The 27,714-nt window shown below is 32.7% G+C and overlaps 2 protein-coding genes across 2 annotated transcripts in view; both read left to right on the top strand.

The window, feature by feature from the left end:
• LOC118199999 (acyl-CoA Delta-9 desaturase-like) overlaps positions 1–24,122 on the top strand; it is a 100,121-nt gene extending 75,999 nt beyond the window's left edge. Inside the window, exons 2-5 of the mRNA XM_035371909.2 lie at positions 1,045–1,235; positions 8,588–8,718; positions 12,592–12,797; positions 23,093–24,122. Of these exons, the coding sequence (XP_035227800.1) occupies positions 1,052–1,235; positions 8,588–8,718; positions 12,592–12,797; positions 23,093–23,552 (981 nt within the window). The 5' untranslated portion in view covers positions 1,045–1,051 and the 3' untranslated portion in view covers positions 23,553–24,122. The remainder of the gene's footprint in view (positions 1–1,044; positions 1,236–8,587; positions 8,719–12,591; positions 12,798–23,092) is intronic.
• A 1,055-nt stretch (positions 24,123–25,177) lies between these two features.
• LOC118200008 (acyl-CoA Delta-9 desaturase-like) overlaps positions 25,178–27,714 on the top strand; it is a 51,813-nt gene continuing 49,276 nt past the window's right edge. Inside the window, exon 1 of the mRNA XM_035371920.2 lies at positions 25,178–25,501. The gene's annotated coding sequence lies outside the window, so the exon portion shown is untranslated. The remainder of the gene's footprint in view (positions 25,502–27,714) is intronic.

The raw sequence follows: 27,714 nt of genomic DNA, 5'->3' as shown, positions 1-27,714 counted from the left end.
TCCCTTGTGGGACGCCAGCCTTGATAACCCGTGGTGTAGAGAGTGAGTTGTTGACACGAACGATAAAATGTCTTTCTTTAAGGTAGGAATGCGTGATGGATGTAATGTACTCTGGAAAACCCAGAGTGATGAGTCCCTCAAGCCAGACACGGTCGAAGGCTTTGTCTACATCTAGGAATATGGCACCAGTAACTTCCCGCTCCTGGAATCCTGAGGAGATCATCTCCGTAACCCTGTACAGTTGATGTACGGTGGAATGCTTCTTCCGGAACCCATATTGCTCTGGTATGATGATCTTGTTGCGGTCTGTGAAGTGCTATTCCTCGGTCAGCTAATGCACAGCGGGCAGAGGCAAGGTCAGATTTTATCCTTTAGAGCTTCAAGGTCCGAAATCTTCGGAAGCTGCATTCATTTCTCTTTATCAGTACTTGGTTACCAAATTTTGCAGAAATATTCATAAGAAAATCTCATTCTTTTGGCGCGGAGAGGGTATTTATTAGTTTTAGGATGAATAACATTCAGAAAAGTTCCAAATCGATAATATTCCGGAAGCGAATGAATCAAATTCTATTGCAGTATCGAAAACTGGCTCGTTATGTTTTTTTTTTTGGGGGGGGGAGGGATGTCTATCTTTGGAACATGTAATTGTCTTTTGGAGTTATTTCAAGTACTTCAAAATTATTTTTTTACAAAAATCGTGATTCTGAATACCCAGAAAAGGGTTTTGATTAAAATGAATTAGTGCTTTTAAGTAATTCTTATGAAATGATACTTTATGACATCCAACTGCTAATCTTCATTTGTTCAAGAACTGACCGAACACTGAAGGGATATTTGTTGGAAAAGAATAAACTATTATTGTAACAAAAATAGTACTTCATAATTAAGTTTTAGTTCACAGTGATTAAAATATGAATTATATTTTAAATTATTGCGTCTCTCGCTATGTGGCTGAAATTTGAGAGAAGTAATGCAACAAAATGCTTTTTAATGTTCCTTAAGGGAAAAAAGTGCTTACAATAATAAATATTTCTTTTGTTGCAGGTTATAAATGGCACCAAATGTCGTATCTACGACGGTACAAGAACATCATGAAACAGAACCAGAACAGAAACCTCTCGAGCCCGTCCAAATCGTGTGGCGTAATGTTTTCTTATTCATAGGACTGCATATAGCCGCCCTTTATGGAATGTACTTAGTCATACTTAATGCCACATTAACATCCTGGTTTTACGGTAAGACATTTATAATGCGTATAACATAGAATCATTTTTCTCATCCAGATTGCGAAATTAAAAATTTAACAATAATTAAACTTGAAAACATTATTTGAAGTAACACTATGTTTTAGCATAAAATTTCTACGGAGCGACTGAAAAGACAAAGAACAATTTTAAAAAATTATTTCAATAAATTTGTAATGTGTGTGGCAGAAAACAACGTTTAATTCTCACGTTTAATTTTAAGCTTATTTTTGTTCAAGATTTGATTATGTAAAATTTTATTCCAGCAAACATCTCAAAATTGTGTTCAACCCTCCATGAACGAGAGCCTATAAAATAAAAATTCCTATAAAATTTTACAGTAGTAGCTTTATTGACAAGGTACAGTTGAAAAAACTGTATTAGCCTGGATCAGCAACTGTTACGCTACCATCTTTCTGAGGCTCAAGTGATTGCTCCTATTCTTAAGAAAAAAGTTTAAGAGACATCGATAGATTTCTATAGAAATCCCTATAGAAGTTTTTAATCAGTCCTCTATATACATTCTTCTCTGTAAAATTTTATAGAAATTTTATGAAGCTTTCACACAGCAGAATATTATAGAAATTTTGCTTTGCAAAATCACGTAGAAATTTTAATAACGCATTACATTTTGGTATGCTATAGAAATCTTCAAAATTTTCAAACATCAATCAAAACAAATTTTTTTCAGTATCTCATAAATTATATGAGATACAGAAAAGCAAAAATAAAAATTTTTGTTTAAAAGTATTTAATCATTTTTGAATGGAAATGTTTTCCTTTCTTCCTCTAGTTTAACGTTTTGCAGCTTTTGAACTTATGTAACATTTTGTTCAATCTTATTTACAATGCTGCCTATATAATACAAGAATGAAATCTTAGAAAAGTATAAAATTAATTTGAATCATACAGTTAATTAAAAGATTAAATATATATATAGTTAATTATGGAATTTAATTCCTGAAATTAATGCTTTTTATTATTATATGAGGGACCTTGAAAAGAAAAAATACGACATTAATTTAATTAAAGAACTTATTAATATTATAATTAAATTACTTAATTTAATATTATATATATATATATACTTAAGTATATTTTAATTACACTACTTAAATTAATATTATTTAAAATGCATTTACTTTATTTAAATATTGTTTTAAATCAAAATGATGTTAACAATTTTTTTAGAAAAAAATCATATCTGTTCTGAAAGATTTATGCCCCCCATCTCCATGTTATAGATCATTTCAAAAGTTAGACAAAATTAAAAAATTTTAGACAAAAATGCAAACTTATTTTTCTAATCCCAAAAGAAGATTTGCTTGATTATATAATGTTTCTAAACACTTAAACGCTTGTAGAGAATATTTTATATAAAATCAAAGCAACGAAAGTTGTTTAGAATTATATTAGTACATTCTGTAAACGTTACGTGAAATTCTATACTTGGGACTTTTGTAAACTCCGCTCAAATTTTTATGGGATCTCTATACATAACTCTATTGAAGTTACACCTAAAATTTTATGGAATTCTATAGACGATTTTTGCCTTAGTTTATATAAAATTGCTTCTAAATTCCAAAGGATTCTAAAGATGTTTAACATTAAAATTTTTTATAGAACTCTGTAAGATATTTTCGTAATTACCTTCATATAAACGAGGAAAGTAGGTATTGTGAAAGTCTGTGAAACAATGCTGTGCCCCAAATTAAAAATTTTAGAAAAAAAAATTTGGAATCTATTTCAAGAAACTAGAAGTCTGAAGTAGGCTGCATGGTTGCAATGATTTATGCAATCGCACATGGAATTTAAAAAAAATTAAGCCTTTAATATCATTCAAAGTTGAAAAATTATTTTTTTAAATTTTAAATGGTGAGATTATGTTCAACGAAGATTACAAGTTTAAACACGCAAACGAAGTTCAAACCTGTTCCACGTATATGAGATAAATGTCTTAAGCGATTTACTCTGCTCATTATGCAATTTTCCTTGACTTCACGCCCCAGAAATAAAAATTGTTTTGTCATACGTCAGAAAACAATACTGAATGGCAATTTTTATTTCCTTTTTTTGCTATAATCTGAACTATGCAAGAGTTACTTCAGTTTCTGAAGCAGGGAAAAATCAGTTGAAATCAGTGTGATGAATGCTGAAGATAGAGAAGAATCTGACGTCTGCAAGCAGCCCATGAACGTGGAGTCATCTACGGAAGTTTCTCGTGCAAAACACAATATTTTTCTGACGCTTTCGCGGTTGAGTAATTTTTTGTTCTAATTTTTCTATTCATTAAAGCAAGTAATATTTGACTATATGAGATGATAATTAAGTTTCATAGTGGTAGATTCTTTTGGAATGCTTTAGAATGTTTTTCTTCTTTGTTTCGTCAAAAGCATTCTAAAACGGTGTACACTACATTTCTAGGAACTTGTGAAAAATCTTCAGATGCCTTTGGAAAACACAAACAAGCGTCGAAAACGAAATTAGTATTGCCAGAAATCTTTTAAGCTAAAATAGCAAGAGAAAATCGAAAAGTAGTAAAACATGGCTTATAATACCAGTAATCACGTCATTTTTGTGATCGAAAATTTTCAATTAATCTGTTCGTATCCGCTGTTAGGTTGTTTTCTCTTTTAATGATAATTAAAATTTTTGTAGCAATTATTTTGAGTTGGAGGTTTAATTTTTTATAAAATTAAATAGTACTTTATTTTTGGAATAAGATATCCCTTTCAGTTATGAGCTTGCGTATATGTCTTAACTTCTGAAAGTATGACTGAAATTTTTATTTAGACTGCATTATATCAATTATCCTGAAATATTTTCATTTCAAAATTAATCAAGTAGTATTTGGTGTAAAATATATCGTAAAACAAATCTAGTGAACACTTTGGAGACAACCATCCGCTTTCAAACATAAAATTTTGTATATGCTTTAAAGAAGAATTTAAATTAATTTTATGCACCCTGGGTTTACATTTACATGATTAGCAACGGACTTGTGTGTAGTCTCTTATCATTGTATTGGACGAATTGTCAAACATGGCTATTTTAGCCAGGGATTTTGAGAGGTGGTTATAATGTTTTTCGTGTTACTCATAATTCACATTATGCTTTCTCATAGACCACCACAATACTAAACAAAACAATTAATAAAACACGTGAAAACACCAACAACTAGCGTTGAAAATTGAGTACATCTGCATTCATGGCCTATGATGGTAGGATTGCCAGTTGCCAACTTGTAGAGTCATTTTTTTGTTTTTTTGTTTTTTTAAGCAGGAGGCTTTAAAAAATGAGCAGTGCACTCGCCGGTACTCGAACCTGGATCTCTCATACGCACCGAGTGAACAACCCGTTACACCACGAAGGCACCTAGAAAGGGCGTCCACTTCTGATATCTTACATACTCCCCCTTTTAAAGGGCGACTGAGGATTAGGGAACCCAGTGAAAAATCAGCATTCACCACCTTTTAGTTCGGGCGCCACTGGAGAGAGTCATTAGATATTTTTTTTAAGCTGGAGGCTTAAAAAATGAGCAATGCCCTCACCGGGACTCGAACCTGGATCTCTCGAATACGCCCCGAGTGTGCTAACTATTACACCACGAAGGCATGCAGAAAGGAGGAAGAAAATGCCTTACAAACTTTAATCTATGCCTACATAAATCAGTAACTTTTATTATAAATTAATTTCTGAACATATGCGTTATCTTAACATATACGCGTTTTATGGTGTATAACAATTTTTTTTAAAGCAGCGAAAAGTGACACTAGGAGATGATAGCGTAGCAGAAAATTCTCAAAATCGCATTACACGTAAATTTTAGCAGCACAGGTTTGTCAAAAATAGCAAATTTGCACAAAATTGCATGATTCGGCAACACTGGAAGAAATTAGCGAATGAAGATTGACGTTTCCTTCTTTTCAGGACTGCACTCGGTCTGAACTCGACAGGTTAAATAGATCCGTTGCGGATACGCAGTAAAACTTGTAGGTGTACGTCATCAGAGCTGAGAAGTCGTTTTATCCCATAACCAGACCTTAAACTGCGTCGAACTTCTCAGTTTCTGAGGTAAATCGTGATTATAGAAGCTCCTCTTCTTTTATATAAATGAAACACAGTTTCAAGGGACACATTTTATTTTTAAAATAAATATGCGTTAAAAATGGATTATAACTTCTGAATGCATGCCTGTCTTCCTCTAGGGAACAAAGACTTTTATTAAGACTTGAAAGGAAAGAAAAGCCCCATCCACATGTCAAAGGCTTATTCTCCAGGTGTAACAAATTTATGAGAGCCGATAAAATGTTTTGTTCCCGAAAGCACTAAAAGTGATCACCTTGGCCGTGCACTTCGAGCGCTAGGGACCTTTCACTGCGGAGCTCTTGCAAACTTAAACAATGTAACCAAATACGGGAGACAAAAATTGTCACTCGTGTAGACCTTATGTTTGGTCTCAAGTTGTTATGGGATCGGAATCGAGGGAATTTTTTTTTTCCCAGTCCCACTTTGTCTGATAGTTAAAATTATATCGGAAGGGCATCGCGGTCAGAAAGCGTTGGACTGTTCTCTCTTTGTTTTCATAGCTAACGACTCCACTGAATTTTTTAATGCTCTAATATTGTTTCTAGCATTCACGTTATTCTCATTAGTGACGTTTTAAGCGTTTTACTTTTTTTCATTCGTGTGCTGAAAAAAAGAATGCTTTTTCCTCTCATCCCTTGAAATAGTACGTTATACCATATATTCTGGGCTTGAATTCAGCCTGTTTAGCTGAATTTCTAATTTTTCTTTTCTGAATGGAATTTAAGTCCAGCCGGAGCTCCAAAGAGGACAAGGCTCGATATTTTGCTTCTTTTATTTAACTACTTATCATGCATTTAATAATTTATTACATTTTTATTTATATCTTTATATTTCATTTAATTTTAATTTAATTATTGAATTATTTTAATTATTAGTTATTTTATTTATATTAGTTATTTTATTTATATTAGTTATTTTATTTATTTTTATTAACTTCTTCCAGACTTCCTCAGGCACTTCTGATTTTAGAAATGAAGCCCTTCTTTCACAATATCACTGAACTCTCAACATCACTATCGTTTTATGAGAGAGATTTTTAGACTTTTTTAAGTACAAATATAGAAAAAAGCTGTATGTTAAAAAAGGCCTCAAATTCTGCCATAGTAAAATGACTGTTTATTTTTTTATGAACCGCGTAAATTCAACCAAATTTTACATTTGGATTACCAAATTTTACACTTTCAGAACTCACACTTGTTTATGATGTGATGCCATGATGTTATCCGCAGAAATTGCATCATGCGAAGTCTCTTGGTCCTGTTTCTCAATTTCTCGACCACAATTAAATAAATAATATTGAAAATCAGATTATTTAAAATTAAGCGGATTACTTACATTTACAGATCATTTAAAACTAAACCACGTACACATGATTTTTATATTTCAGAAAAACAAAATTAAAAAACAGTATCAAACTAGCATATATATATATATATATATGCTAGTTTGATACTGTTTTTTAATTTTTAAGTTACGAATATATATATATATATATAAACTAATAAAAGTATATATATATATTTTTAGTTATTAAATTCAAAAATTAAAACCCCAACATCCTGATTGAACTTTTTCTCTAACACTCGTAAATTTATGCGATCTGCGCTTTGTTGAAGAGTGGTGGTGTTAGTAGTACTTTGTAGTGGTGGTACTAAAGGTTTTTAATTTTTGTTTAGATGATACGTGTGAGGCCAAAAGGTTGAAAACTGCTGTTCTATATAATTCTTTACTATGATACTATAGTATATGCAAGTTTCCCTGGCTAGAAACATTCATAAAGATTATGAAATTGTTCTTTTTCAGATTTTTTACTTTGCGTAATTGTTGTAATTGGTTATTTTTTGGTCACGTCTGCTTTTAAAGATTTGTTTACTTAAAAGCTGCAAAATTTAAAACTATCGAGTTCAAAACAGTTTACTTGGTATTTATTTAATGAAACTGTACTCACTAGATTCCTGAAAACGTGATATAGATGAGTTCATAGTAAAAGGCAGACACGTTACTGTTGCGTTTTAGATGTTTTACCGCCTGATTCAGAAAGTCAAATATTTGTGTAAAATATACCGAATATAAAAATTCCTTTAGTTAGTTAACTTTTAATTTGTTTATTCCACGCCTTTCTTAATTTTCACCTCATTCGAGTGCCTTGTTTGCCTCACGCATGTCTCAGAACTGTTAAAATGTGTGTGTAAACTATAGTTTGGTATTTTAAAATAGACATTTCGAAGCCTTTCTGATCTTCCCTTATCCACGTGTAATTACAACACAGTACTTATTTCCTCCACCTTAGCTCAAGTCAGCCTTAATTCATGTGCTTTTCTCGAAAGAAAACTGGCTAAAAGACAAGGCTGTGGGAAATAAATAATTAGGGGATTGAACTATCTGCTGCAGCTGTTGTTAACATGCTTAAAGAAAATGTCAAAGTACTTATTTTAAAGTAACATACTGGTGTAAAGTAACATACATTTCCCAAATGGAATACGCCAGGTGTAAAAATTTTTCTTCGTAATAATTTGTTCTAAAACCAATGTCAGAAGATCTCAAGAGCCTGCAGTATATCTCTCAGCAAAACAGTTCAAATTCAGAGCGACCATCGACCATTGATTTTGCAGCCCTGTGTTATCGTCTTCAGACATAGCGGAACAGAGGCCTTAAAAACTCAACAGAAAAATTAAAAGTGCGTAATTAATTCAGCCCTCAAAATATATCAGATAAAGCAAGTACATATATCGCGCTGGAACGTTCCCTAAAGAGAACTCTAAAAAACTTGCGGCTAGCAAGAGCTCTGTCTTCAGAACCTGAAGACAATTAATTGTACTTACCCCACTTGGAGGCCCACTGGATAACTCTTTGCTACATCTATGCATATAGTAGGTAACTGCCAGTTTATGTTGTTAATATTCTTTGAAATGCTAATAGGTATTAAGTTTTTTATAAATTATTTATAACTATGATAGAACCCAAGGCTGCTATTATTCATGATCCAGAACACGCAACCAAAGCAACACACAACGAAATTAGAGTACACAATGCATCTTATTTGAGACATTTATGTCTTAGCAGCGTATATTCTCCTAGCATTTATGGGTACAAAAAACAGCAAAGGTTAAGAAAGTTTGCTCTTGGACGTATATTTACTTATTAGTTTTATATATAGCTTTATTTGTTAAGCATTTACATGCAGTTCAATGCAGTTAAGTATAAGCTTTTGTAAAAATTTTTAAAAAATTAAAAGCTTTTTTTTTTCTTTGTAGGTGTATTTTTATGTTTTGTAAATGGTCTCGGCGTAACAGCAGGAGCCCACAGGCTCTGGACTCACAGGGCTTATAAGGCTAAATTACCTCTAAGAATATTTTTGGCTTTTTGCAACTGCATGGCACTACAGGTTAGTAAACCTTCTGGCTAGTAATTTAAGTTCGATATTATAACAGCAATTTTATACGTAGCACTTTCGTATTATTAGAAAAGTAACAAAAAAAAAAGTGAAAAGCGTTTAATATCCATATTCTAAAAATAATTTCAATGTGAAAACTCATTTTAGATCTGCAACCTTTATATTTCTTATATTTTTTCTTTTTTTTCATTCCTGTTTAAATCTAAAATAACGTTTTGAACTATATTGCCAACTGCATTTATCTCAGGAAATTTATGATTGTTAACCTGCTTAATTATATAGTTCGCTTGCTTTATTATATAGTTCGCTTATTATTATATAGTAACTTGCTTTATTATATAGTTAGTTTTGTACTTTTACTTTAGACCCTTTTTTAATGACATTTCAGTTAATGTTACACATATTATGCTGGCAACGAGACTTGATGATTTTAAATTTCATAACTGCAAGTAAGAAATAAAACCTCTTCAAGAAATATTTAAATAAATACCCTTATAATATTAAAAAAAAGCACGCATGATATTGTCAGGACTGATATTTCTTCTAATTGCCTTTGGTAACATTTAGTGATCTAAATGGGAGCAGGTAGATTACTCAAAGTATGATCATGCGTGTGTAGGACAAACAACACCACTAAGAAGGGTTAACTTTACCACAGCGTATAGCCGTCCCGCACTTCGGGATGCAAATACCTGCAATTTTGGTCTAAAACGTAGAAAATAACAAAAAACTAAATTAACTAAATAAGAATTACACTTAAATGCTTTACATAGACTATTAACGCGAAGATTGGCCTTTCGACACTACGTATGTAGTGAACGAAATGAAAAAAACTACAATACATCTTCAAATATCAGCAGGGACTAAGTTCTGGCCTTAACGGCAGACATGAACTGACTGAAAAGTACGCACGTGGTAAGGCAGCAAGAAGTCTCTCTGTTCTCTTGGTTAAAAGCCACATCTGAAATACCTATACAGTTTGCAACCTCATCAGCATAAACAATTCTACTCGCGCTTATTCTGGCCGGAAATGGAAAATAACAGAGGATAGCAAAGTTTTAAAATAAAATAAACGTTAGTAAAACTTGAAATCCTTACAATATCATCAATAATCCTTTCTATTTTTGCTGATGTATGTATGCTCCTCTTATTGTGGAAAAAAGGCGGCACACACAGCCGCCAAATTCTGGAAACACATACTCTTTCTCCAAAACATGTGTACCTCAAAACCAGAATATTTAATTTCGAATTTGTGTTTTTTATTTATTTTCTGCTTTATGTGAAATAATGAAATTTTGATTTTACATACTCAGCGATTTAAAAGCAGTATGCTGCCGCTAGCAAAACGTCAGATACTTATATTTCAAATTTTATCAACAAATTCAGCGATTTAAAAGAAATGTGTTGCAACTGCTCGAAATAAAATATTTTCGCCTTTCGCACACCAGTGATTAATCATTCGGCAAAGCCTAAAATGTTTATTTTTATTTGTAAACTCATGAACAAGCTAAGCAATTTAGAAGCATTAAATGCACAAATTACGCATGTTGGACTGATTAAAATCATGATATACTTTTTCTTTTTTTGTAATAAACTAGCCGCTACGCGGCCAGCCTTCGTCTGGCTTTTTAGGCATTTTTCTGATACACCAAACATTAAATTTAGAAACTTCACAGAATTGTACTCACAGAACAACTTTATCAAAAAAACAAACAGCCACAAAAAAAAAAAAAAAAAAAAAAAAAAAAAAGAAAAAATAGAAATTTAAATAAAAATGTATTATATATAAAAAAATTACAATGAAAAAAGCAGTATGCCTTAATACAAATATTAATTATCCTAATAAATAAATTAACCAACTTCCCGTTGCAAAACCTTAAGAATTCAAATGGTATAAAAGAAGTTAAGAACTTTGTTTCCTAAAAAAAATCATGTAAAACTTTTTATGTAATTAAAACAAAACAATTACATTGAAATAAGCAATAAATCTCATATTTTTAAGAGAAAACAGTCAGCAGTCCAGTATCCAAAGCAATGAATGAAAAACTGTTGCCAAAAACCACATTTCTAAAAGGAATGAAACTATCATCAGAAAGCAATAACCAATCAAAATTGTGCTATGTGGATGACATAATTCAAAATATACAAACCTCTTTACCTTTAGCTAATAAATAGAGAGAGAGAAAAAAGAAATTCTTTCTGTTGTGCCTCGCGAGACATGCGCGTCAGAATAAGAAGTGCGATGCGATGTGCGTGTTGCGTGTATAATTATTATATAATGTGTAATTATTATATAATGCGTGTATATTTTATCTCATATTTTCAACAGTCAGCAATCTAGTTGTAAGATCTGTCTGTTATTCCACATAAATTAAATTAGATCGTGGAATGAACCTGGCGAATTCTCGCACAGGCGTGAATTAAATACCAGCACAGAAGAAGGATGAAAATAACCCTTTATTAATTCATACTAATTAACAGAAAGGCAAGGACTTCGTCGTTACAAAGACACCGACCACTTGCAGGGGAAACTAAAATGTAGAATATAATACAAATCAACCTGAAATAAATAGTGCAAGAGCGCACTTAAGTTTACGCCTAAGAGATGGACTCACTGGAATCTAACTTCGTGGTACTAAACTGATAAGGCCAAGTGGCTTACTAGCGTGGAAGGCGAAATAACAACGAAACGTGCGCTTGGCTAGCGAAACACGCTCTGAATAAACTGAGATATTCACACGTTTAAATAGCACTTCACTTCACTCTAAATTTCCATCCTGGCAAGAGAATGTGAGGGGAAGTTGAGAAGTTTAGAACAGGTATCAAACTTAAAGTAAATTTGTTATGCAAAATAAGTATCCAAATTCTATATAGTATCCAAAGCAATGAATGAAAAACTGTTGCCAAAACCACATTTCTAAAAGAATAAAACTATTTAAAATGATGCGATTTCATCAAAAAAGATAAAATAAAAGAATCTGATTCGAAGTTTGAAAAAAATCGTTTCGAGGTGCATTGGCTCTTGTCTAGATGAACCTATGTAACAAATTTTGTAGCCTTGGATCTATTAGCTTACGCGCAGCACGAACGAAAGACACACACACAGACAGACTTTTTCTTTTATTATATGTAGAGATTGTAGGCGGCTAGCCGCGTAAGCAATTAATTAAGTGAAAATACCAAATCTGAATAATTAGATAGTAAACTAATATGTCAAATATTTAGTTATTTCCCCCCTCCCTTGTGTATACTTCTTGTCTATTTCCTATTTGTCTTTTCGTAAATTCTAATTAAAGTACTATACAATTAAATTTTTATATATGAAGCATAAACTCATTTAATTCAAAATTCAAAATTCAAACGAAATATTAACATGCAGTCAGCAAAACTTTGAGTCAAATATATAATATTTGTGAAAATTAAGCGCATTCTGTTTTCTTTTAAAATATAAGAAATTTAGACAGTATATTTATAAGTATAGAAACGAATCCTAGGGAAAAAACAGTTATATTTAATCAGCAGCTTCTAATGTAATATTCAGAATACTTAAAGAATGCACTTAAATAATTACTCATTTAAGTGCACTTAATACGCACAACATACAACTTTTATTTTGTTTTCTAAATGTAATTTTATCTACATATAAGGATTCGAAACATAACACTAGTCGAACTATGGAAACATGGAAGTACGCACTCTTATCAGTTCTTCAATTTACAATTTCAAAAATTGGTATATGCATGTGCCTTACATTGCCTCAATTAAGTAATCCTCAGTTGAGTAATTATTATTTGCCTCAAATAAGTAATGCTTGTTTGAGTAATTATTATTTGCCTCAAATAATTAATGTTCCTTGCTTCTTAGAATGACCTGTATGAGTGGGCACGAGATCACAGAGTCCATCACAAGTTTGCCGAAACCAATGCTGATCCACATAATGTAAATCGTGGTTTTTTCTTTGCTCATATGGGGTGGTTAATGGCAAAGAAACAGAAGGATGTCATTGAAAAAGGCAAGACAGTTGATGTCAGCGATGTCTGGGCTGATCCGGTTGTTAGATTTCAACATAGGTAAGATTCGAAAAATTTCTAAAAAGCATTAGAAACTGGTATTTACAAGTGTATTTATCAAAACCTAACTTTAATCAATTTCAAGTAATAATGCATTTTTCGAAATAATACAACTGAAATTTTGTACATTTTTATTCCTACACTTATCTCGTATAATAATTGTATGTGTTATCAAATTAAAGGAGAATTTCTGAAATTTCACTTTTTAGTTGGTGATGATGGTCAACTATGAAATACCGATTCATATACTCTGCACCTATAGTTTCTGTAAAGAAAAGCAATTAGAATGTTTGCTCCTGTTGGCATTCGAACAAAAACAAATGGGTAAAACGTTACAGTTTCCACAAATATTTAACTGGATTCAGTTTTGTGCATCTTACTAACGGTAATCGTTGTAAATTGTAAGTAAAATAATTGAGTTGTAAGTAAGTCCATTACATTAAAATGGTAAATCATGAAATGTTACGAATTTTAAACAAAATAAAATAAAAAATAGTTTTTTTTTTTAAATTGAAAGATTTCAAATTTTATATTAAGCCTAAAGGGACTTTTTTTAACGTTTTGTGTGTTACCTTTATTTATTAAATATCGTGCTCTTCGCACTTAAACCGAATAAAATTCAATTCACCAGCAATATTACAAAATAATTTGAAAGGAGCATATCTTTAGAATTTCCGATATACAGTTTCGCGCGCGGGAAATAAAAATGTATTTTTTTCTGTACAGTGTTGCCATTGCTCGCTTTGAAATCGTTCAGTTTTTTAATCAAAAATTCCTAAAGTTTTACGAAATATGAAATAGATAATAAAACAATTTCAAATGTGGGCTTCCAGATGCCCATACTCTAGTGGAGAGCTACGTTATTCAAAGTTTGAAGTGTTAAGTACCGTTGTTTTTTCGCAGTGCGACCAACATACATTCAATTCATGCAAATTCTTCATTATTTAATTTCTTTCAATATAATTCAAGGCTCTAATATTTGCTGGCAACAGTTTGAAAAATGAAACACCATTTATAGTGAACCAACGTAAAATGCCGAAACGAAACAGCTCTTCTGGGTAAATTGCCAATTTCGGCTAAAACATTTTTAAAATAATAAAAAGAAGTTCATAAACTGCAAAAATTCATTCACAATTAATTCACAGAAATTACATGTTCTGGAAAGTATTCTGTGCAGTTGAATGACGTTAGGTTTAAATGACATTTGAATGCATAATTTCTTAATCGAGAATCAGTTACAAACACATATGGAATATAGACATAAAAGTCACAATTGAAAAATGGGAAAAGGAATAAGAAATGAGATTTTGTAAAAGAATAAATAATTTTAAAATAGGTCAAAATGTTCAAATTTATTAAGATGTATAATCATCCCAAACTTCACTAGAACCAGCCGTAAATGTTTTTAAACTACTAGAACAGCTTTTAAGTTATTGAGGGTTCTTAGTACTAATTCTGCCTCCGAAGAATTATGCAAATATTCGAATACATACGTGTCGAATACGTAAGCGTACATTTGCGTGTTTGGAGTTGTGATTCTGGAGTAAGCACCGGATGGGTTTCCAGCTATTAACATGCTCGTACGCGACGTTCGAGGTGTTTATTGCAAAAGTTGGGCGAATTTTATCAGGTATCAGGTAAAATACTAACGTGGATAACGTGGATGACCAGTAGGTACTAACGTGGATGACAGAATGAGATGGGGAATTGTCGGTAGATTGAAGGCAGGTCAGTCTTAATCACAGATGGCTACAGAGTTCAATGTAACGCCCCGTGTCGTCTGTAATTTGTGGAAACAGTTTCAGGACACTAGATGCGTATCGAGAAGACCTGGACAAGTTCGAACAAGATCCACAACTACGAATGAGGATCGTTATTTGGCACTTTCGGCTCGGCGACACAGGACTGCTACATCTTCACAGCTCTCACGTAAGCTGTATGCTGCCACTGGAACCCGAGATTCACGCCATTTATAAATAAACAATATTTTTTATAAATTTGCGTGACGGCTTCATTATTAGGCTGAATGCAGAAGATCCGCTGTTTGCGTGTTTCTCACTGCAGCACACAAGTGAAAGCGTTTAGCATGGTGCAGGTAACATGCGCCTTGCACCTGGAGCACCTTGCCTTTTACAAATGAATCGAGATGCAGGCTGAACATTGATTCTTGGCATATCTATCTCTGGAAAGAGCTTGGAACACGATGTGATGTCTCCATCGCCAGGGAAAAGGATCATTACGGTGGTGGAAATGTAATGGTTTTGGTAGGTATTTACGTTGAACGCCTACCCCCTATCGCTGCATGTGTTTGACAAAGACTCCCTGACTGCTATGAGGTATAGCGATGAGATCTTAGAGCCCTATGTTTGAAGTTTCAAGGTTGTAGATGACCCTGGGCTCCTTTTAGTGGACAACAAAGCTCTTCCCAGTACGGTTCAGCTGGTCGACGATTACCTAGAAATTGAAGATATTCGCTGCATGAATTGGTCAGCCAGATCTCCTGACTTCAGCCAAATACAGCATGTCTGGAAGCTCTTGGGAGACCATTATCATCTCGCCATCCGCCTCCGAGAACCTTCCTAGACCTGGAAACTCTCTTGCTGCAGGTGTGGGATCGACTGCCACAGGGACTTTTCAACTGGCTCCTATCCAGTATGCTCTCACGCTGCGCTAGTTGTCTAGCCGCCAGACAGGACCATACCCCATATTACTCATATCTGTACCTCATAGCAGTCAGGAACTCATTTTCAGTTAGATATAACAACATGGGTTTTGAACATTTCTGCAGAGCTTTACTGATAATAATGTTTACATAGAATGGCTTTTGACTGCATCTCTTCCTTTGTTATAAATGTATATTCATACCAAATTCATTAAAACATGTCCATCAGTTTTTCAAAAATTCGATATATTATGCAAATTTTCTTAATTTCCCTCAGTGTATTTAATTTCTTTACGATGTTAATCATAAAGTTTTAATTTTTGAAATTAAAGGCTCTTAATTATTGTGCATGTACCCCTGGTAAGAAAAATAGTTTCTTAATTAATCTATTTAAAATGTATCTATTTTCAGTTAAATATTTTTGAATCAAAACGATATTAAATTTTTTTATTAAAACAATTCCTGTCTGTTCCGAAAGTTTTTTATCCCACCCACCAATACTAATAGATTATTTCAAAATTTGAGAAAGGTTAAAGAATTTTATTCAAAACTGAAAATACATTTAATTTTTTAACCTTCCCCCCCCCCCACACACACAAAGTTTCCATTGATATTATAATGCTTTTAAATACTCGAAACGTCTATAGGCTTTATTATAGAAATTTAAAACAAGGACATTTGTTTGGAATTCTTTAAAATTATGGCCAAGTTTTCAGTAAGCTGGATCTGATATTTTTAGTAGAATTCTATTAACTGATTATATTAGATTCTAATCAGTGAGATCTGTGGAAATTCTGTGCAGATTTTTGTACAATATCTGCACAACTTTGTGCAGAACATCTACACATATCTATATAGAATTTCTATACATAATCATGCAGAAGCTACTATATCTAAAATAGAATTCTATATTCTTACAAAGCTTATAGAAAACTGAGTCATAATTCTAAAGATGTTAACATCGATTGTTTTTATAGTCTTCTTTAAGACATTTTCATAAGGGGCTGATTCGGCCGCATGGGGTTGTAATCTAGCACGTAACGGATTTCTACTAAAAAGCGCATAAGTTGCGTGAGATTCAAGTCAGCTGCTACTCTTAAATGGTGTTAAAAAAGTCGGTGAAAAGGAGAAACTACTTGTTCAGAAACTGTCAATCACATTAGCATCAGTCCTTTATGTTTTGAGGTCACACCAGCGGCCGAGCGGTAAAGTCGCTGAACACTGTAGTTCGGCCCGAGGTTCGAATCCCGCGAACGGGCTGGCTGCATGGGCGTTTTCGTGGTTTTCCCCATGTGTAACGTGTATACGAGCCAGTTTCCCTTAGAAAGTCCTCCACGAAGGCATCCCTCCTCTTAGGCAGATAGCCCTAGTGTGCTTTGCCATAATTAAATACACCACAACACCTTTATGTTTTGAAACTGTTGTACTAGAAACGTCAGATAATTATTTTCAAGGTATTATTTTTTTACCATGAAAAGTTTCCAAACAAGGATGTTCTGCTCGAATTATGAATAGCTAATACTTTTTAATCGTTCTCTTTGCTTTCTATTTGTTATGGTGGATTTTTCAATAAAAATATGTCATTCTTCTTCCTTTTAGAAATTTCCATTTCAGTGGATACCAAAATAACGTGAAATTCGCAGCTGGCTTAGATATTTGTGCATAGCTTCAAAATTTAATCCAATATTTAATGTTTGGAGTTTAATGCTCTTGTTTGAAATTTAACCCTTAGTAATGAAACTTGACCCACTTCTTAATGAAATTTTATCTACGTTTTTCAAATGCAATCCACTTGTTGCTTATAAATGTTCAAGATCCATTCGTGGACGTAATAAGTCGTAATGCAAATTTTAACCACTGTCTGTATACACTACGTCTACAATAGTTCTTATGCGGTCTTTATTTTTAAAACCGTTGGTCGTAGACTTACACTTTTAGTTACAAAAATGTTTCGGTGACGCAAATATTGATGTTTTAACATATTTAAATTTAAAAGAAACAGTGTTGTAAAACTCCGAAATCTTTTCTATATTCTTCCTATTCATACAGTTATATTAAAAATGTATATTCATTATAAGAAATAAAATACGAAATATTTGACATCTGCACTGCAGAATTGATCAAGGTATTAATTTTAATTTTTGAATTACATAACAGGCACGAATACACCTTGAATTACACACGTTAAAAAGCGAAGTGTTTGTACCTAAGTAAAATATCAATTAAAAACGAAAAAGAAAGAAAAAAAGGGGGAAACATTTTCTGATGTTAATAGATTAAATAATGAACAGTGTTATGCAGATTTCTATAAATCTACTTTTTTCGTCTTTCCAACATGCCTTTGTGGTTTACATGTCGTCTCAACATGTCCCGCAACAATTATAATTCTCATTGAAGAACTTTCTTTAGAGTCTCTGAACCATGTTTTAAGATTTTTCTCTCCACTGACATGATAAGAATTGCAGCATTTTTTATTGCAGTCATCTGACCACACCCAAGATTCATCGTGACAACATTTTTCCACTTTTGTTGGGATGAATGTTTCTCATAAAGAATTCTGCAGCGAGTTCTTCGAAATTTCGTGAAGAACGACGAAGCAAATAACGTTTGTTTCGCCTTTGTAAGATTAATCTCAGCATTAATCACTTTGTTTACAGTTCAAAAGAGAATTTTATTCATTTTGCAACTGTCCTTTGACTAGGCGGATTTTCTTTTAACATTAAACATCTTATCTTTGCAACATTTGAAACATTCCGTGTTTTCCTTGCGCATGAATCTGGAACAGTTTTACCTCTTGAAGGCAAACTCTGAAGTTTCCCACCCATCCCCTCCTTTTTTTTTCTTTGTCCATAGAGGCAATTTGCCCAGAAGGATTATTAATTTCGTTTTGGCATTTTGCGTCTGTTCACTACGAGCGTCGTTTCACGTTTCAAATTGTTGCATAATGAAGAATCTGCATAAATGTATGCATGTTTTTCGCACTGTGATAAAATAACAGTACCCAAAGCCATCCAATTTTGAATAACGTAATCTTTCACCGCATATAGGCATGTGAAAGCCCAAATTTGAAATTTGGAATTTGTTTTATTATGGATTTTATTATTTGTAAATCTTTAACGAAGTTTTGATTAACAAACTCAAGGATTTCAAAGCGAGCCATGGCAACGTTGTACAGAAAAAACATTTTTATCTCCAGCGCGGGAGACTCTGTATCGGAAATTCTAAAGATATGCTCATTTTAAAATTATTTTGAGGCATTAATGTTGAACTGAATGTTATAGTTTAAGTGCGAAGAATATGATATTTAATAAATAAAGGTAACACGCAAAACATTAAAAAAACGCTCCTTCGGACGTAATTTTTAATCTGAAACCTTTCAGATTTTTATTATTATTATTATTATTATTTTATATAATATTACTTAATGTAGCTTTAGATATCGAAAAGCTGAGAGTTTCACAACGTGTTTTAATAAGTTACACATAATTTTCTTCGGAAAAAACACAAACTTGTCTTCCATCCATTGCCTTCTTTAAAAACGCCATTTTCATGAAAACAAAATTATCATAATTTATACTTTGGAAAGTATACTTGCAATTCCAAAGAATTTCAGAGCTGACAATATTTTCCTATAGCAAAGTAAAATCGTCTAAAAAATCCGGGAACATCCTCCGTATAACTGTCTGGTTAAATATTTTATTTACTGAAAATTTCAGTAATAAATATATAAACAAATTGTCAACTGATCTAAACAATTTTCAACGTTTACATTCTACTTGAACAGTGCTTATGTATTAAAAAGTTAGAATTGTATCATTGCTGTGTCTGGAGATGAAAACAAACATTACCAATCATCAATGAATTATTACGTCGGCAGATGAGTTCGTTTTAGTTACTGTTCTGCTAATTGCAAATATAATATATTTTATATAAAGTCCTAAATATTTCAACGAAATGCATTTAAAGTTTTATAGATTCAACTGTTTCTGTTTGCAATACTGTAACATAGTGTTATTGACTGACTCAAACTAAACACAATAAGTCAACCATCAGCTGAAATCTTAGAAGGAATGCCTACCTTACAGCTTTCAATAAACTGATTCTATAACACGTTCCAGTAGAATGTACTCAGTAATGGCTGTAATCCAAGAGTTTCCAAATATTTTTTCGAACTACTTATGTAAATTCCGATGTTCTGCAAACCACCTCACTGTTGTTTCCGCATGTGTTACTAGCAGTACACTTACATTTTTTAAATGCAATTTATTAAATTTAAGAAAATTTATGTTTGTTTTTAATAATTCAGGGCTTTTAGAGTTTGGATATTCTTTACCTGTTAACATTAAAAATTAAATAAATATTCGTACCCGCATTAAGAGATGGATGAGCCTGCCCATTCTTGCATAGCCGTTTATGTTTGGATGCATGCTGGTAAGAAGCATTATACTCATTATGCTTTAAATGCTTCTTCTGTTGCTAAGACTAGAGTAGAACTCCGTAAGTAGGATAATTGGTAATAAATTTCATAAAGCGTCAGTTTTTAAAGAAAATGTGCTAGACAATCTCCATGTGTAATTTCCAGAATTTTAGTATAATATATGCACTTAATTTGATTTTTTATAGCCCAAAAGGCCTAAAAGGGCGTTAGCCCAGAAGAGCTATTAATTTCGTTTTTGTAATTTGCGTTGAAAACTTTAAATGTCCGTTTTACCTTTCAGATTGTTGCCACCAAATATTATCGCTCTGTGTTATATTTAAAGAAATTAAATAATGAAGAATCTGCATACATGTATGCATGTTTCTCACACTGTGATAAAATAACAGTACCCGGATCCATCAACTATTGAAAAACATAATCCTCCACAGAATATGGGCATCTGGAAGCCCTAATTTGGAATTTCTTTTATTATCGATTTCATATTTTGTAACTTTTTAATGAATTTTTGATTAACAAACTCAACGATTTCAATGCGAGCAATGGTGACATTGTACGGGGGGAGGACATTTTTATCTCCAGCGTGCGAGACTGTGCATCGGAAGTTCTAAAGATATGCTTATTTTAAAATTATTTCGCGATATTGCTGCTGAATTGAATTTTACGGTTTAAGTGCGAAGATCATAATATTTAATAAATAAAGGTATCGCACAAAATGTTAAAAAATATCCCTTTGGGCGTAATGTCAGATTTTCTAGATTTGGGCGTTATGTCAGATTCTAGCCTAGAGCGGCTAACCTAAGCCGCTCTAGGCAACGTAAGTAATTCAATACATTACTTCCAGTTACGGCCTTAATTTATGCGTTAAACTACGTTAAATAAATTATATTAAAAATGGCCAACGTTTATTAAAGGGGGAACACAGAAACAGAAAGGAACAAAATTAAATATTCGGTTAAAAGAACACTGGGCGTGATTATAATAACCCAGATCAGCACGGAAAGTAGGGCAGATAAGGTACACTCCTCATGTAAATATGAAAATGGATGCAAAATTGTAATATACTGAATTAAATATTAATTTCAAAGTAAAGAACAGAAATATTTAGGAGGCTAAATTTTGAGCTTTTGTTCAAGTGTTAAGTTCTTGCATTGCAGCATCGGCATGGATGTAGGCATGTTTCTCGCATTTTGAAACAAACAACGGTACATATAGCCTTCCGATTTTCAATAACGTAGTCCTCCAGCCGAACATGGGCACATGGAAGCCCGAATTTTGAATTTCGAATTTGTTTTATTATCTGTTTCATATTTTTTGAAACTTTAACGAATTTTTGATTAACAAACTCGGTGATTTCAAAACGAGCAGTGGCATTACAGTATGGAGAAAAAAAATTTGTATCTCCAGCGAGCGAGACTGTCTGTCTGAAATTCTAAAGGCATGCTGTTTTTAGATATTTTGTAGATTTTGCTGTTGAATCAAATTTTTATGTGACGTAAGCGCCAAGAACGTGATATTTAATAAATAAAGTAAACACATAAAACGTTAATAATAAAAAGAAATCAAGAGTTTTGTAAAGCTATCTTCGTAAGAAAACTGAACATTGATATGATGAACTGCAAAAACAGAAAAATGTATGCCAACACTTAACGCTGCATATGGAGTTCTAAACGTATAGTACTTTGTTGTTTTAAAATTTTTGTAATTTTGTTGTTGAACTGTATGTGGCGAAAGTGCGGAGAAAATGATGCTAAGCTAACAAAAAAAGATAAGGGGAGGTAGTAGGATTGAGTGTAACAGCAGACTGGTACACTTCGAGTTCAGCGAGAGCATAAAAAATCTTTACAAACCCTTATGAGCGACCATTAAATTCTAAAACCTTTATTTATTTTTTTTTTTAGTTAATCCGGCTCTGTTGATAAGTTACCGCTTCAAGTTGTTACAAATAATATTTGATACATACCTGGAACATGGGCCTGTATCATTAGAACATGTTTGAAATGCTTAGTTAACCACTGAGCAAAGTTGGCAAACTGAACCAACCATAGGTGAGAGATGTCGATATAGGTGAAAATAATAATTACGAATATTGTTCCAAAGCTGAAACAGTTTGTAGAGACATTAGGATTTTTTGGAAGCCAGAGAGATGAAAAATTAGCAACCGCCTTCGCCGGGAATCGAACCACGGACCTCTGGAATACCGGCCCAGCGTGCTGAACCACTACACCACGAAGACACACTAGAAAAGTAGGAAAAATACCTTATATACTCCCCATTTTAAAGGGCGACTAGGGTTTTAGGGGACCTAGTCGCCAAATCCTGGGTGCGGAGAATCATCATCTACAACCCTTTTGTAGTTTGTGCGCCACTTTTAGGACTTGTATTTCTCTTGATTTGCTTTGGAAACATGAATGGTCCTGAATAGGAACAGGGAGCTTACTCAAGCTATGTTCAAGAATGTGTGAAGTAGACAACACAAACAGGAAGGATATAGGAAACCCTTTATTTTCAATACTTTACAGGTATTCCCGAACTTCGGGATACAGAGACCAACCACTTGTGGTCTGAACGTAAGAATATAAAACTACTATCCAAAACTCTAACTAAAAGCTAACTTTGAATTAGTATACAAATGCCTAACACTAAGACTGGCCTCTATTTAAAAGGGGTACGTATGTAGTACGCCGAGCTGCTGAAATTACAATACGTTTGGAAATATCAAGAGGGCTAAACCTCTGGCCTTAAAGGCAACCAGCAACCGAGTGAAAACTCGTAAAACTGCAGTGGCAAGCGGCTTGCTTCCTAAATCTCCTTCTCTCTCTCTCTTGGCAAAACGCCACAACTTAAGTACTTGGGCGTTAGCAAGACAATTTGCATAAACAAGTTAAAGCATTTAATTCCCGCCGGAAAAAGAAAATAAGAAGTGATAGTACAGTTTTAAAATAAAATAAACGTTAGTAAAACTTAGGATCCTTACAAGTTTGTTGACGAAATCTCTCAATTAAGCCTTTGGAAACAATGATTCAGCAAGTTTTAGATATGGGCGATCTTATGGATGATAAATGAAGATGTATATTCTGCAATTCATCAGTTTGAGTCATTGTATCAATCATAGCTTCGAACAGCAGAATTACTAATTAAATGTTTCTAAAGTATATTTATATCCAATTAGTAATTATTAAAATTTTCCTTTTACAGATTTTATGTGCCTCTGGCTGCTATTTGCTGCTTTGTCATCCCTCCAGCCATTCCCTACTACTGTTGGGGAGAAGAATTCTACACATGCCTTTTTGGTGCTGGATTCTTCAGATACGTCGTTTGCTTGCACTTCACCTGGTTTGTCAACAGTGCTGCCCATCTCTGGGGTAACAAACCTTATGATCAGTACATCAGTGCGACGGAATTGAAGTGGGTGTCTGCTTTAGCCATTGGTGAAGGTTTCCACAATTATCATCACACTTTTCCATGGGATTATTCCACCAGCGAATTAGGTTACAAATACAATTTCACCACATTGTTCATCGATTTCATGTCATATATTGGGCAAGCGTATGACCTGAAGACAGCCAATCCCGAAAATGTCCACCAAAGAAAATTGAGGACGGGAGACGGATCTTATTTTGAAGATAAAGATCCAATCAAGACTCATAAAGACTGACCTCTGTGATTCCAAAAATGCACTAATGTAATATGTGACGTAATGTTTCTTCCTAAGACTACAAACCAGAGCTGACTCCACCAGAAACATGGTCAGAAAGTGAAAGAACTTACCTCAGAGTATTCTGTTGGAATTTTTGAAGAGCTTTACTTTTAATTTACTGTAGACTATTTTCCACAGAAACGACGGCGAAGTAAATAACTTATTCGATTGCAATTTTTTCTGCTGGTGTTTTTATATATTCGCGGTACTGATGGAAGATTTTTGTCATTATGGATTAGCTATTTGTATGAATCAGTAATGCATAATGAGTTTGTCTTTTTATCTGAAACTCTTAAAGTCATTTTTATAACCTTGTTAATGCTTTTTTAATAGTTTTATATGAACGCTTATCATTTTCTTAATTCTTTTATGAGAATCTTTTGAAACATCATAAGTGTTTTATACATTACTTCGTTAAGTCACGAAAGCAAGTATAATTACTGCATCTATACTCAGTTTTATCACAAGTGTATGGTAATTTTGTATAACTTGAGCCTGTAAAATAATTGTGTTCTGAAAGTTAATAAATTTGTTCCAAGATTCAATAAATGTGCGCGTACTTTATAAGCTACTGAGTATTTAAAAAGCCATCATCTCATCTTTCAAGGTCATTACAATCGATTCTGCTAATAGGATTATCTATTTATTTAGAAAGTTATATATTTGGAAAAATCCCATTTTGATCAAATGAGTAGGGTGTTTGGAGCAAATATGCCATTGAATACGAAATTTTACCTTGATATTAGGGAGGCGTAAACTTTACTTTTAATCAAATCCTAACCCTTCCCCTTCTCCAAATCAAAACTATGCAACATTTTAAAATTACCTTCGCACATTTTGAAACGAATATTTTGCTTCAAAATGTATGATCATGTATATCCAAAATTAAAATTCTTTTAACAAACTTAACTGCTGTTTCTTGGAAAGTTTTCGAATAAGTCACAAAAAATGTTCATTGCATCAAAGGAAATGGTTGATGTCATATAAAATTATGTGCGCAAGAATGCGATATATTAAGAAAAGCGAATGGGATGTCATAGTAATAAATTATGTCTGTTACATTTTCACAAATTTTCTAGAATTCGTAAAACCATTATTGCTAAAACTTTTAGATGCACTGTGTAATACTTTCAAACGATCGAAAGCTAATATGCATAAGATAAGAATGGTAAAAGAAATTAAAGAAATTCTCCGACGCTAATTTATTATATAGACACTTTTAACCATGTCCTTGATTTTCATATCTGCAATAGCAATTTTCTTCCATGAAGCAAAAATTGAGTACATCCAAAATTCAAATTTTTTTAATATCAAATTATAAGTTATAAAGAAATTCCCAAGGACTTAATGCAAATCAATCTTTTTTCCCCCTAACCATTCACTGCTTAATATTCAACTACAAATAAAAACTCTTAAGACTCTGTTCCGCCTATACACTCAAAAGATTATCTTTATGCTTCCATGGCTTTCTCCTCAATCTTAAAGTAGCACCGGTTATACACGATAACGAGGCCTCTACTCAAAGCGGATTTAAGCCGAAAAATGACTCATTTAGAGGGTAAGCTTTCTCGATTTCATTCTTTGCGCTTGGCTTCACGCCCCCATAACGGCTGAGACGAGCTGAGTGACATTAGGTGCTCACATCAGTCGACGTGACAAGGTGCATTTGCAACGTCTCTCGGTGTGTGTTGTGTCTCCATGTGAGGAATAACGTATTACTGAAAACGGTTTACCAAAACATATTTAACGGAATTACGGTTCCAATCATTTCATCTTGCTCTGTTGAGTTTGTTTTACTAATCAAAGGGGGGAAAAGTTCAAAGATACAACTTTTAGGAATTTCATTTTAATTGCTTTGAAGTGCGTATCATAGAAACATTTGGACTGCTGAGAAGTCTTTTGAGGCGGTAAGTTACATTTCGTTTTCTTTTAATAGTTTTCTTCTTTCCGATTTTATATTGAAATTTTGAAAAGAAAGAAGGCTCTCGAATCAATTTCATTTACTAACAATATGGAAGATTTTGAATTTTCAGTGAAGGAAAGAATGTAAATTTCCAGATCATATTCTTTAAATTTTCCTAATTTTTTTTTCATTTAAATTTCATTTCATTTTTTTAGTCTAAAGGGGAAATTTGCCCAGAAGATCTATTACTTTCGTTTTGGCATTTTGCATCGATTCATGATAAGCGTTGTTTCACTTTCCAAATTGTTACCAGCAAATGTTATCGTACCTGTATTATATTTAAAGAAATTAAATAATGAAGAATCTGCATGAATGTATGTATATTTCTCGCATTGTGATAAAACAAAGGCACCTAGAGCCATTAAAATTTGATTAACATAATCTTCCATAGAATATGGAAATGTGGAATCCCTAATTTGAATTAAAAAAAATTTTTATTATCAATTTCATATTTTATAACACTTTTCAACGAATTTTTAAGTAACAAACTAAACGATTTCAAAGCGAGCAATGTCAACACTGTACGAGAAAAAAAAATTACCTCCATCGCGCGAGACTGTATTCGAAATTCCAAAGATACACTCATTTTAAAATCATTTTGCGATATTGCTGTTGAACTAACTTTCATAGTTTGAGTACATAAAACGTGATATTTAATAAATAAAAGTAAAACACAAAATGTTTAAAAAAACGCCGGTTTGGACGTAATTTAAAATCTGAAAGATTTCATATTTTTTATCCCTTTTCTTGTTTTAAAATAATGTTAGAATTAAGAGTTTTTAAATAAATAATATTATAAAGAGATTTAACATAAATATCATGCGATTTTTTTGATTTGCGAAGGTTTGTGACTGAGCATAACAACAAACGTACGATAACGGAATGTCTAAAGGAAACTGGCTGATATTGAAGGAATACACATTTATAGTAAGAAAACTTTTGACTTAAAACTTAACACATTTTGAAAAACGACTTCTGGTCCAGCAACCCAATTTGAACATCTTCTAGCACGATTATTAAACTGTGTCTTGCAATTTGATTGACTTGTCAGACTGACATCTAATATTAATATAAATAACTAATTCAGGTATTTTAGAGCTTGAACTTGATATCAAATTATGGAAATTAATATTTATTTTTCAAAGATTTTAATGCATTCATTCGCTTCAAAATCGCTGCGTATATTTAGATAATTTACTGTATTCATTTACATGGTTATTTAAATTTAGTTTGACTTTTTAATTAAATAACTTCTTTCTAAGCAGGCACAGTTTAGAAACATTTGTCTTGTTCAAATAAAACCTAACTATTTATTTATATTTATTAACTATTTATTATATAACGATATTTTAATGCATGCATTTGAAATCAAAATTAAAAACTGATATTTCTTTCTGATAAATAATGCAATTAAGATAACTTGTTTACGTTCTGATATGAAGTTTAAAATATTTAATGAAAGACAGCACAAACAATTTTGTGATGCAACTGTCTACAAAAGATGGTTTCTTAAATTTTATGCTCCGAATAGTACCCAAGTAACTAGAATCATAAAGCACTGCTAGTGCATATTGGGTTCTATTCTGGTTAGTTACATGGACGTTACTCCTTACTTCGCTGACAGAAAAACTAATTCACTTTGAAATGGTGCTTATTAGCTTGTCCAAGCCCAGTCAGTGATTCTGAATTTGTTCCATGTCTAAAGACATGCCTTCTAATAGATAGTTTTGTAGGAAAGGGCAAAGTAAGGTGTGAAATCAACCGTGCTTCTAAAGTATTCCGTTATGAATGTTCAGATGTTAAGCTGAAAGAGGTGAGAAGGGAATAAATGCATGTACTTTTCTTTCTGTTGAACTGTTTTTCAGGATTTTCGATAATTTCGATGTAGATATAAACATCGTTTCAATACTGTTAACATACACACTGATGTTTGATATGTTAACAGCCGTACCAGGCTGAAAATACCGATTCTCGTCCGATCATCGCATAAATTAAATGGACTCACTCCATGAGGTTCTTATGGTTATTCTTGTGCATACAGTTGATCTTTGATGGAAGAAGGAGACACCATCATTATACCAATGGGTTAGGTCTCGTGGTCTCCGCATATCTGTGACTAGAAAATACATCAAATAACATTGTAAGATATTGTAGCCG

Source organism: Stegodyphus dumicola, chromosome 7 (genome assembly GCF_044657685.1).
Source record: "Stegodyphus dumicola isolate Sdum_Otavi_A_Nest chromosome 7, ASM4465768v1".
Taxonomy (NCBI): domain Eukaryota; kingdom Metazoa; phylum Arthropoda; class Arachnida; order Araneae; family Eresidae; genus Stegodyphus; species Stegodyphus dumicola.
The sequence above is the reverse complement of the archived record's forward strand: the minus strand, read 5'-3'. Positions and strand labels throughout refer to the sequence as shown.